Genomic DNA, 11511 nt, shown 5'->3' with positions numbered 1-11511 from the left:
TAATTTTCCTTTCCGTAAATTCTACATATGTGACGCGTTCGTGAATTAGCTGAACTCGTTAGGTCAGTATTCATTGTTTGCATACAAGTTCGAATCTTAATCTTGCAAACTAAAATAACTCAAAATAGATAACGTTGTGTCAAATAAATCTTGCATATATTCCCCAAATCTTTCTAAAATTATGTCCTACTAGAAACAAAGAGGGGGATAAATAAAAACTTGAAGATCATATCACTACGTTGCTAGGATTTGATTGAAGATGTGTTTTGTTAAAAAAAAACATAGAACACTGAACCATGATCCTAAAATCCTAACAAGTGAGTGAGTGAGTGAGTGCGGGCGCCAAAAGCAAACACTAACCATGCAAATTAACGTGACGTTCAGGGGGGGATGCACCCTACCTCCCATAACATGCACGTGGACCCGTTGGTGTATCTTATATTAGCTCATATTATTTGACCTAGTTTTCTTAGTGCATGGTTTTATTACTAATTAATCAAATTTAAGTCTTCCAAATCGAGATGATGGAAAATAATTGATCTCGATGGTCAGTTAAGCGCCAGATGTCGCGATTTCGGGGAAATTAAAAGAGTGGAGGGGAGCATTTTGGGGTCTTTGTTTTGGGAGATGGGGCATCCTTGCACATGGGGCAAGGTCAGATTTGGAGAATACAAAATCGTTGTTGTTTTGGACTTAACTTGTACAAATAATTTTAATATTTTGGAGCACCCAAAAAAAGCATCTTACGTTGGTGGTAATAGCATTAGGTTCAACTACTTATACTGAAAATATACTTTCTTGTTTTTTTTTTGGTTTATACTTGTGAGTTTTCAGTTTTCAAGTCCCGAATTTAATTTTGTATGCTGAACTAAAAGAATAATGCATGGACGTTGCAGAAATTGTTATATGTTTTGTATTTTCGTCTTCTTTTTTTCCAGTTCATCAACTCCAATTAAGTAATTAAGAAAAATATTTGATCATCATTAGCAGTGCTGAGCTGAAAGAAATTTGTATCCATGGTTTAGCATGAAACTAAATAAAAGTAAAACATTACTTTCTTTCTCGACTGATAAATCTCCGCATCACATTTGTAATGCAAATTTGAATAACATGAATAGAATCACGTGCAAATCAACACATAAAAAACCTATGCTTGATTAGCCACGAATATAAAACATACTCGAGCCGTCATTTACTACTGGGCCACGAGCTGGTGGCTCAATCGTAAATGACGGATTGCAAGGCTTCATTCAAACTAAAAACTAGAGGTCTCAGGTTCGAAACCTTCTGATGATGTGGAAGCCAGACTTGTGGCTAGGGGGAGGCTGAAATGCCTCTGTGAGTCTTCCCGACCCCCAGAAATGGTGAATAACAGTGGCTTGCTATCAATTGTCCGCCTTTACAAAAATAATAATAATCATCATACCTAGTGTTAATTTTTAAAAATACTATATGTTTTCATCGAAAGATCACACAACATCAAAATTCATGTTATATGTTAATTATTAAAAATTCAGTATGTTTTTATCGAAAGATCATATGACATCAAGGCAATCTTGGTACTTGGTAACAAAATTAGAATTTAATCTAATTAGGCGTTAACTTTTCAACATTGTTATGGTACAATATCGCCAACAACATCAAAAACTTAAAAACTCGCGTAATTATCTCCAAAACCAAGGGTACTTTCAAAACCCCTTATCTATAAACTCCCCCTCGGCCCGACAGCACAATCCCCCAACTTCTACACAAACCACCTTCTATTTTCCAGCGAACCAAACAGAACTTAAAAATCTCACATTTTCCATCACTTTCCCGGAACATGTCAGCCGGACTCGGAAAATGCAGCAAGATCCGCCACATTGTGCGGCTCCGCCAGTTGCTGCGGCGGTGGCGCAGCAAGGCCTGCACGTCCGCCAAGCTCATACCCTCCGATGTTCCCGCAGGACACGTGGCCGTCTGCGTGGGCACCAGATGCACCCGATTCGTGGTGCGCGCGTCGTACCTGAACCACCCCGTCTTCAAGAAGCTCTTAGTGCAAGCCGAGGAGGAGTACGGCTTCTCGAACAGCGGTCCGCTTGCGATCCCCTGCGACGAGTCGCAGTTCGAGGAGGTACTTCGGTTCATTTCCCGGTCCGAGTCGGGTAACTCGACCCGATTAGTCAACGTCGACGATTTCCACAGATACTGCCACGTCGGCGTCCGGAGTAACCTCGATTTGTGGGCCGATTCTCGACCGTTGCTTCGTGGACTTTCCGAGAAGACAATTTGGTAAACTTACCGTAAACCGGCTGAATTAGTCGTTTTTTTTTTTTTTTTTATGGTTTCTGAACAATAAAGACATACACGAAGACGCTCCGGTTCTCTCACTCGCCCGGGTGTGGCTCAGTCCCAGTCGTCTCGCTCCAAAGCCATCGATTGAACAGAGTAAAACGCTAAGCGACCGAGTTCAAGTGTAAAGTCGGCTCGGATGAGTTAACCCAGTACGGGTTGGGTGCTCTTTTACATTTCCCTTTTGTTTGTTTTTTACCGTGGAAATTATGTGATTATTGGGGGCACTGGATAGCGAGCTACCGAGCCGAGTGGCCGAGCTGCGAATGCATGAAGCTCCGAAGAATGCAATGGAGATGGCAAATGAGTGGGTGAGTCAATCCACCGAGTCGTCCCGGGTTCGACCAGGAGTGGAGGCAGAGTTTCTGATTAATTTTTTGGAGCTGAAGCGAGCTGCTGAGGAGAAAGGTGATGGACAAAGTAAAATTACTGATTTGGGTCTCTATTTTTCTTGTAAAATCTGTGCTTTATTAATTAATTAATGATAAATTGTAGATAAATTCCAGCATGATTGTTATTAACGCGATCATCATACAGATTAGTACCTTCTTTGACAACTATTATCTTCAAGATTTTTTTAAGTACTGATTAGTACATTTTGTTGTTTTAATTTTTAAATATAAAAATTTAATCATGGAAGCCAGAGTGTCCGTATGTTTAATCTGATTCAATTTTTTAACCAATAAAATTATTGGGTTTTGTAATTCTGCGATTTTTACAAATGCAAGCTTGTATAAATACATCCAATTTTCAGAAAAATAACTATTATTAGTATTCCAAAAATCTCATTTTGTACTCCTCACAAGTGGTTTTTTTTTTTTTCTAATTATAGAAAGTTTAAAGTGTCAAATAAAATTTTTTAGTGCTAATAACAATTCCCTTCAAAAAATGCAAATGTGTAAAATCATCTAACAGTGTGACCGTCAAATTTAAAAAATTTAATATTTCAAACACTGAATTACATGATTAACGGTAAAAAAATAATTCGATGGATTATTCTACTTTTTGCATAAAAAAGTTGATAACCGAATATAATTTATGCAAGAGTTATATATTTGCAGAGTGATCTAGCAAATTGTTTATTTGTATTTTTTTTTAAATGATAACTAATCGTAAATCACGATTATTCATACATTTCAACTCTGAAAACGTTAAATGGAAATCTCACGATCTAGCCAGAGTTGAAAACATCGAAAATTTAGGTGATGGACACCAACTTTTTGATGGGCCGCGAAGAAGGGATGCAGAGAGAAGTCATTCCGATCAACCAATTAATCAATCAAAGAGAATATGGATTATGAACCTTTGAATTGCTGCCAACCATTGAATTATATCTTTTCATTCTTTTTGCTGTCCATTGTCGAAGCTTTTTAGACTCGGAATTAGGTTCATGTTATCATCGACGATCGATCAAAAGATTCAAACACTAAGAAAAAGGCACGTACAGATACTGCAGAGCGCTAACATTTGCCTACTGGCGCCGACTCTTGACCTCTTCTCCTTCTGCCACCTATATGAATACTTTTGCCTCCACTTCCAAGTTCTAGATGGCCAAGAACCCAACATTCATTCATTTGGAATTTTATTTTATTTTAATTTTTTAGGAAAACCAAAATTAAAAAGGAAACAGAAAAATAAACTAGCTATATAAAAATATATGTATATCGTGAGTGCTTTGATGAATTTAATTTCCTTGACTTGTGGGGGATGTATATCATGTATTCAAACCCCTACTTAATCTTTTTCTTTATTGTCCCAAACTAGGTCAAACTAGTTTCCAACTCTGAAGAGTTTTCTACAAATGGGGTCAATGATGGTCGACGTCTTTGAAATTTTTTTTATTATTCAACAAAGGGTAGAGAAATTATTTAATATTAGAGGTGAGACATATCTAATATAGGTCAGACCTACTTATATTGGTAACTCGACTTCTATTAGAGAAGTGTTACAAATATAGTATGAAAATGTGGTAAGAGTAGGATTACTCTTCGTATTTATTCAAACAATATTCTATTTCCATTTGAATAACAAACATTTAAACTCGAGTGCACAAGTTGATAACGTTTTACCACAGTGGTAGTAAATAACAATGCATAAGCATCTTAGTGCGGGCTTGATCCCATAAATCCCCTCTCTCCCAACAACTAATAGTTAACGCTATCGTTTGTAAAAAAACTGAGCATTGATAATTGAGAGTTTTATATGTTAATGAAGAATTGAAGATGATTATGAGTATCCCATAAACTCTCTCGTTGTGCACGTTGAATGAATAGACGAATAGTACTATGCCGTGCCATGCAATGCGTACAATATATGTTTCGAAAATGACCTGCATTATACCATATGAACGACACGAATATAGTACCACAAAAAGAGGAGTAAAGCACTTGAATTGAACACATCCGTGTGGAGACTTGACCATTCCATGGCAAAATGGACGTCTCTATCAAACAACCAGAACATGTAAAGTATGCAACGCATGATGCTTTCTTTGCTTTTAAGGCCAAGATCATCTATCTCGAACTTTATGAATACCAAATTCAAAACCCTATCTATGGAAAGGGATGGTTCATGAGGAATCACGCTTGAACTGATCAAAGCCCTAGAGAGCCCCTGGTAGTTGCCAACATCGCTTTCTCTTGAGAGCTCTAAAGACACAAATGTAAACAAAAAAATCATGTGACAAAAGAAAAAAAAAAAGTGGACGTTAATTCATACTTAGTATTGGCAGGTTGGTAGATATATATGAATTAGATCAGGTGATCGAGGTAACATATATGTCGGCCTCTTGATTCCGAGTTCGAATCTCCTTTCATGCGAGTTGGAGCAGTTCATATATGGGGGTGGCTAAACAGGGTTGATTTTTCGTTTCTTATTTTTATTCATTCTGTTTTGGTGAATGAATGGAAATAAGGGCTCTCCAACTTATGGGGACCCTTAATCTTATGGGGAATACAAAGGGTCTAATCTAATCAGATTTAGGGTGGCATCGATCGCTTTCATTTCTGTTCGAGAAAATATTTGGACGGTTTGATAAGGGTAGGGTACCTCTTGACCCCTTTGGAGCCACTCCACTAAAACGAATATAGGTTCTTTTCTGATTTTGTACCAAGTGATCATTTTCTAGAAGGTATTTTCTTTTTTCGGTGCCTGAATACATGAACACCATGGTGATGTGCCACGTTGAATGAGGTAGAAACTTTTTTTTTTTAATTTTCAAATGATTATGTTTTCCTAAACGTTGAAAAAACACAAGAAAAATAATACATAAATTGTTCGTTGGAGAGCCCTTGCTATGTGTTTCTATGTTATTAAACGTGTAACGTTCGCGATTGAGTATATAGCTCTAGAATGAATGGATTAGAACAAATTGAAACAATGTAGAGAATTGTACGGGTTTGATACTAATTAATAAATCACATGCAGGGAGCTTGTAACTCAAGTAGTTATGAACATTTTATCTTTCACGTACGGTTATGTATTCAAATAATCATTTCCAGAATATCATCAGAATAAACAAAAACTAATAAAACACCCTAGGCCCACAATCTGGATCCTTTTACGTTGAAATTTAATATGAGCCCAATATCTTGGGCCTCAATAGCTCGACCCATAATCAACTGGTAAACTGTTCGGGCCGTACACGTCTTATTAACTGGGCCTGACCCGCAGCAACACCAAACGTAACCGGGATGGGCTTGTTTATTCAATATCGTAATTGTGGGCTTCAAACCGATCGTCCTTTCAGGTTATATTTTGCCTTGTTTCTTTACCATCCAGAAACAGAATGACAAAGCTAGTTGTGGGGCTCACATCATATCGAACCGTCCGTCTATTTTTCAAGTTGCACCTCATAAACTATCATTGCAAAATATAAGTCAAATTAGAAATACTTGAGGCATGTAATTGAGTTTAAAGTAATTGACCAACACAATGTTTTAAAAAACACTGAAATTTCATCCAAATAATTAAATAGACAAATGGTTTCAGATTGAATTGAATTTCGCAAATATGATTTATGAGTCGAAACTTGTAAAATAAACGGTTCGGATCGTTGAAATTCAATGCAGAGCGTGTAGTCCTCAGCAAAAAGATGTTTTACCCTTTCTTCTTTTTACTGATTAGGAAGCTTGAAGACTGGAGACAAAACCAAGGAGGCATATCACAGGGAAAACATATATAAGTGGGGTTGATCATTAATTTCAATGCCGGTTGGTGGAGGCCCAAACAATCTCTCTAAAAGTTGCTCCTTGTGTACTACTGGTACTAGCAAGGGCAATGCTTACACACACTCTTGATAATTCATTCATCTAGCTGTCCGGCATGTCTTTACTACAAAACTCTTATTAGATCCGCCTAAATGTTCCGCTTTAATTAGTAGGAGGAAGAAACAGATACACGTGTAGCCAAAATTAATATAGGATATTCTAAAGATTTTTTGACATTTACAAATCTCTTTCAGGGCCTTGCTATTAGTTTAAATAATTTTTTAAACTTTGAAAATCAATAAAAAATAGTTTCGAGACCTAATAAACAGTTGGATCACATTCAAAAGTATTGCAACATTTTCGTTAACTCATATATCTAAAACTAAAAGTTTCTATTTTTTTTACAACAATTGTGAGTTATAACCCACGTTTTCCAATGATTTTTGAGGATTTTTACAAGATTCAATATAACCCAAAATTTAAGTCATTCTAGTCGCACAACACGTTTAATAAAACTAATTTAGGACATTCCCAAGATTTTCGACTCCTACAAATCTCTTTGGGGGGCACCACTACTATTTGTTTTTTTTTCTTTCTATTTTTTTAACTTTAAAAATCAATAAAAAAATAGTTTTGAGACATAATAAACCTTAGGATCACATCCAAATGTCTTGCAACATGTTCCTTAACTCCCATGGAAAATATTTCCCTAAAGTCTTGCTCGGTTGGTGCAAAACGAGGCAGACTTAAGGCTTTACGCACACAAGTCCCAGTGCACGAAAAACAAGACATGCTGGTGCACGCAAACTGAGATGAGACGATGCACCCAAAAACGATGCGGGCCTCGGTGCACGGGACAACTATCGTTGCCCGTACAAACCAATTGTGCAGGGGTAAGTCATCTACAGGGGATAGGGTTTAGTTTTAATCTCATGTGTTAGCCATGATTTGTTGTACGAACCATAAGTGCCAAGGGTAGAGTGTTTATAAGAATAGGTTTAGTTTTAATTCCATGAATCGACGTTGCTCGTACAAAGCATTGGTGCCAAGAGTGGGCATTAAATTAATTACATATAAAATAAAATTTAAAAAAAAAAAAAAAGGATTACCTATCGTCTAATTAAACACCAAATAATTATAGTAAAAATGGAGTTTGTCCTCATCAGCCTACTTAAGTAGTTCGATTTTTTAAATAATCTTCACGTTCGATTTCTTAGAATGAATCAATCTTCATCAATCATTTTGGAAAGTATTTAGTAGTTCTAGACTATTAAAAAAAAATTAGCAATAGTGATTCCTTTCTTTCTTTGTATCTCATGTCATGTGAGAGAGTTCTAGTGGGACGCATGTGAACCACAAACGTGCAATACAATGCACTGATGCAGTACCCAAGATTTCATTAGCAAGTCAGACGACCGTCCTCTCGTGGCCATCAGTTAGCCATGCAATATGCAATGGCTTCCAAAAAAACAAAATAACAACCGGAAGGTGACAATTTAGGAGGCATGCTTCTTCTAGGAAATTGTGAGTGCGACGACCCTTTGCTCTGGATCTCCACATCTTATTTCAGGGACCACTTTTTCTGTTTCATGCCTAAAATATCATCCGTACTCGATTCGCATTTAATCACCTCTTTAAAAAAACTTATATGCAATCAAAACGTTAATGTAACTGTCGTACTTAACTTACTTACACTGTAACTGGACATGCACTTTCTTGCACGACTTGTTAGCCCAAGATAAAACGACATAAAAATAATAAGTTTCGGGTTAACCTGTTAACGAGTTGAGTTGTTATCGTGTCACATGTTAAGAACCTGATAAGATAGCGTTTGCCAGATTAGACATTAGGCATGACAATTTCTTGCATGACCCATTAACCCGACACGTCACCTATTAAGAAGCAGTTAAGATAACAAACTTGACACAATACATCATCTTTAAGATAACGAGTATGACACGATAAACATGACCTTTTTGCTAGGCCAAACTGTAACTAAGCACTTCCTGAAGACTTATATGCAATCTATCATATGTATTTTAATTTACTTACACTAAATACGTGATTGAATTAAAATACCGTTGCTTATTCGTTGTAACTAACAATGGTTGATTTCTGAAATAGGTGCTTGATTCTATTGCAGTTGTGATGTACTGGAACAGGATTTACTGTTTTACTTTTGAGAGTTATGACAACAACACTGGAATGCGCAGAAGAATATATAGTATATATCAGCTTAATTTGTATGTTTCCGTAACAGGAAATTTAACGAACTGTAAATTCCTCATTGTCCAAAACCAAAACCATTACCAAACTTAAAACTCCATCAACAACCAGATTCATATTATTTCCCAAAAAAGCATGAGATTAATTAATGTAATCATTTATCTGTAATTTTTCAACATGTTCACAGATCTGCAAATATATCTAGTTTTTTTTTCACTGTTTTGGTTTGTCGTCATGTATTGTTTTTTAATGAATTAACGAAAGTAAAAATAGATTACGGTCCTAATTAGTGATGATTTCCCATCATGAGTAAGATATATTATTGAAAACAATAAATTTTACTTTTCAACTTTTCCGTCAAAGGCGCTTATTAATTATAATTTCAATAATAACTTTCAAAGTAAAAACACGAAACTATATGCGTGTTGCCTTTAAATCATAACATGAATAATTGAATTTCGCAACAAACAATTCATATTATTTCCCAGTAATGTATGTAAACATGAGGAAATTATAATTTGCATTACTTAATGCATAGATCAAGGGCTTATTTTTTTTACTTTTTCTTTTAGAAAACACTTCTACTAGTAAGTACTTTTTGGTGAATAATTGTTTTTTATTGAAAGCACTTTTGTGGTCCGTAAATACTTTTAAATTTTTCTGATAAATCTGCAACGTTTTCTGTCACTGACTTTTATGCAATCGCAAAACACCAAAATTTACATGACAGAAGAAGGAAGCATGAAGTCGATAGAGAGAAGGAAACAGTGACCTGTGAGTTACCTGACTGACACACTGATAAAATGACAAATGGGCCCTCAGTAACAGGCCATCAGTATTGTCATATGGGCCCATTCGCAACCTTACGTAACCCAGAACAAGGGCCCAGCTTGCATGAGATTACTCGTTAATTGTCAATTCTTAAGCACTAAATCACCCCAACTTGGACAATGCCCGACATAATGCTTGTTTGAAATTAGAAAGCAACATCTCATCTTCTCATACACTTTTGACCTATCAAATAAAAAAAAAGAACTAATTAATTAATATGTGATATGACACTGAAAAATGAGAGTGTAACTTTGACATTAAAAAAAACGTTATGGTTTTTAATTCTGATACAAGCAATCTTAAGATTGATTTAACATATAAGGTTGAATTTAGTTGCGATGGGGCTAGGTTTCATTCAATGTAGTTACGTCCATATGTACGAAATGCTTACATTCTTTAGTTTAATTGATTATTAATGCGTGACCATTGATGGGTCAATTTGTAAAGAAAAATGGAATCATTGAAAGGAGACTGCACTTTGACATTTCTCTTCTATTCACGCTATCTAAGATGCAAATCTAAGACAGAATAACCACAAGCAATATAAATATGAGACCGCATTAGAAAAAGAGGAAACGATAAAAATATATTTTTTTTGGCTTTTCACACGCTCTTGTTAATCTAGTTATTTAATTTGGAGTTTTAACGAAAAGTTTACGGTAATGTTCACTTTAACGAAAAATCATATTTTTACACTAAAAAGTCAAACATGGTACTATTCACTTTATCCTTTATTTTGTCATTATCGTTAAAACTCAAAGTTTTCAAGTCATTTTCATTAGTTTTCCTTATTTAATTCTGTTCGCTGAATCTAATTCAATAGTTAAGAATTAAGAGTTGAAAGTTAAGAAAGAGGTGCGAGAAGCGAAATAGAATATATGAAAATCAGGCTTTAGGTATGGATGGTTGCAAACAAAGGAGAAAAATGATGATGGTGAGAATGATGCACTATAAGGAAAAGCAAAAAAAGAAAAGCATATATAGTGAAGTAAGAACAAAGGGAAATCGAATCCAAGGAAAGAAAAAACTCAATTACTTTGGCAGGCAATAGAAATTGAAAGTTGTGGGGGATAGGGAGGTGGACTAAAGCTGTATTGACTTTTGTGGCACAGCAAACAAATTTCAGTATGTTGAAATCACAGCTCACTATATCAAGTGATTGAAAATTTTACTTTTCAAGCATCTAACCACTTATCTTATGAAACTTAAGGCACCGGACCTTCAATTCGCTACAAAATCTCTTTGTGCAAAGGGTGAGAGAGTGTGAGCGGGTCATGTTATTAAATTAAATCACTAATTATATGCCACATTTTTCTTCTCACTTCTTCTTCCTTCCTTCCTTCTAATTATATTCTCCCCAATCCCATTCCTACCCCATTCAAAAAATTCTTTCGTACGAACAAAGCAAAGGCATGAAATTCCCATTCCCACAAAAGATGAAACTATTATATTATATCCTCACCTCAAACACCATATTAGCATTCTAAAAAAGAAAAGAAAGAGGACCTCCCACCTATGAATATAATTTTATGAACTTTTTTAAGGCTGTAAATTTTGTTTATATATTTAACTTATTTTGGTTGAGCGATAACGATAAAAAATTAGATTGTTAATTGTCAAACTATGATATATATGATTACTTTCTGACATAGCGATAAAAATTGCAAATAATGTGTGGAAAACATTATTTGTAATTTTTATTTATTTTTAATAACATAGAAGAATCACTTAGTACTATGGTATAATGATATTCCTCTTCACTTGTAAGTGAGAGATTTAATATTTGATTTTCGTTAAAGACGAATTTAAACCATATTATTGTTAGTTTATTGTAAAACTAAGTCCATTCCGTTTCTTTAACACAGAGAATATCGCTTCTTTAAAATTAAAAAAAAACATGAACGAGTGCTCTTGA

At 35.2% G+C, this 11511-nt stretch overlaps 1 protein-coding gene across 1 annotated transcript; it reads left to right on the top strand.

Moving 5' to 3' along the window:
- The first annotated feature begins 1732 nt into the window (after positions 1–1732).
- On the top strand, positions 1733–2888 carry LOC126605707 (protein SMALL AUXIN UP-REGULATED RNA 12-like). The gene has a single exon (XM_050273142.1). The coding sequence runs from the start codon at positions 1823–1825 to the stop codon at positions 2273–2275; it is 453 nt and encodes a 150-aa protein (XP_050129099.1). The 5' UTR covers positions 1733–1822; the 3' UTR covers positions 2276–2888.
- Positions 2889–11511: the final 8623 nt, after the last annotated feature.

Source organism: Malus sylvestris, chromosome 15 (genome assembly GCF_916048215.2).
Source record: "Malus sylvestris chromosome 15, drMalSylv7.2, whole genome shotgun sequence".
NCBI lineage: Eukaryota > Viridiplantae > Streptophyta > Magnoliopsida > Rosales > Rosaceae > Malus > Malus sylvestris.
Note: the sequence above shows the minus strand (reverse complement) of the source record. Positions and strands in the feature narration are given on the sequence as shown.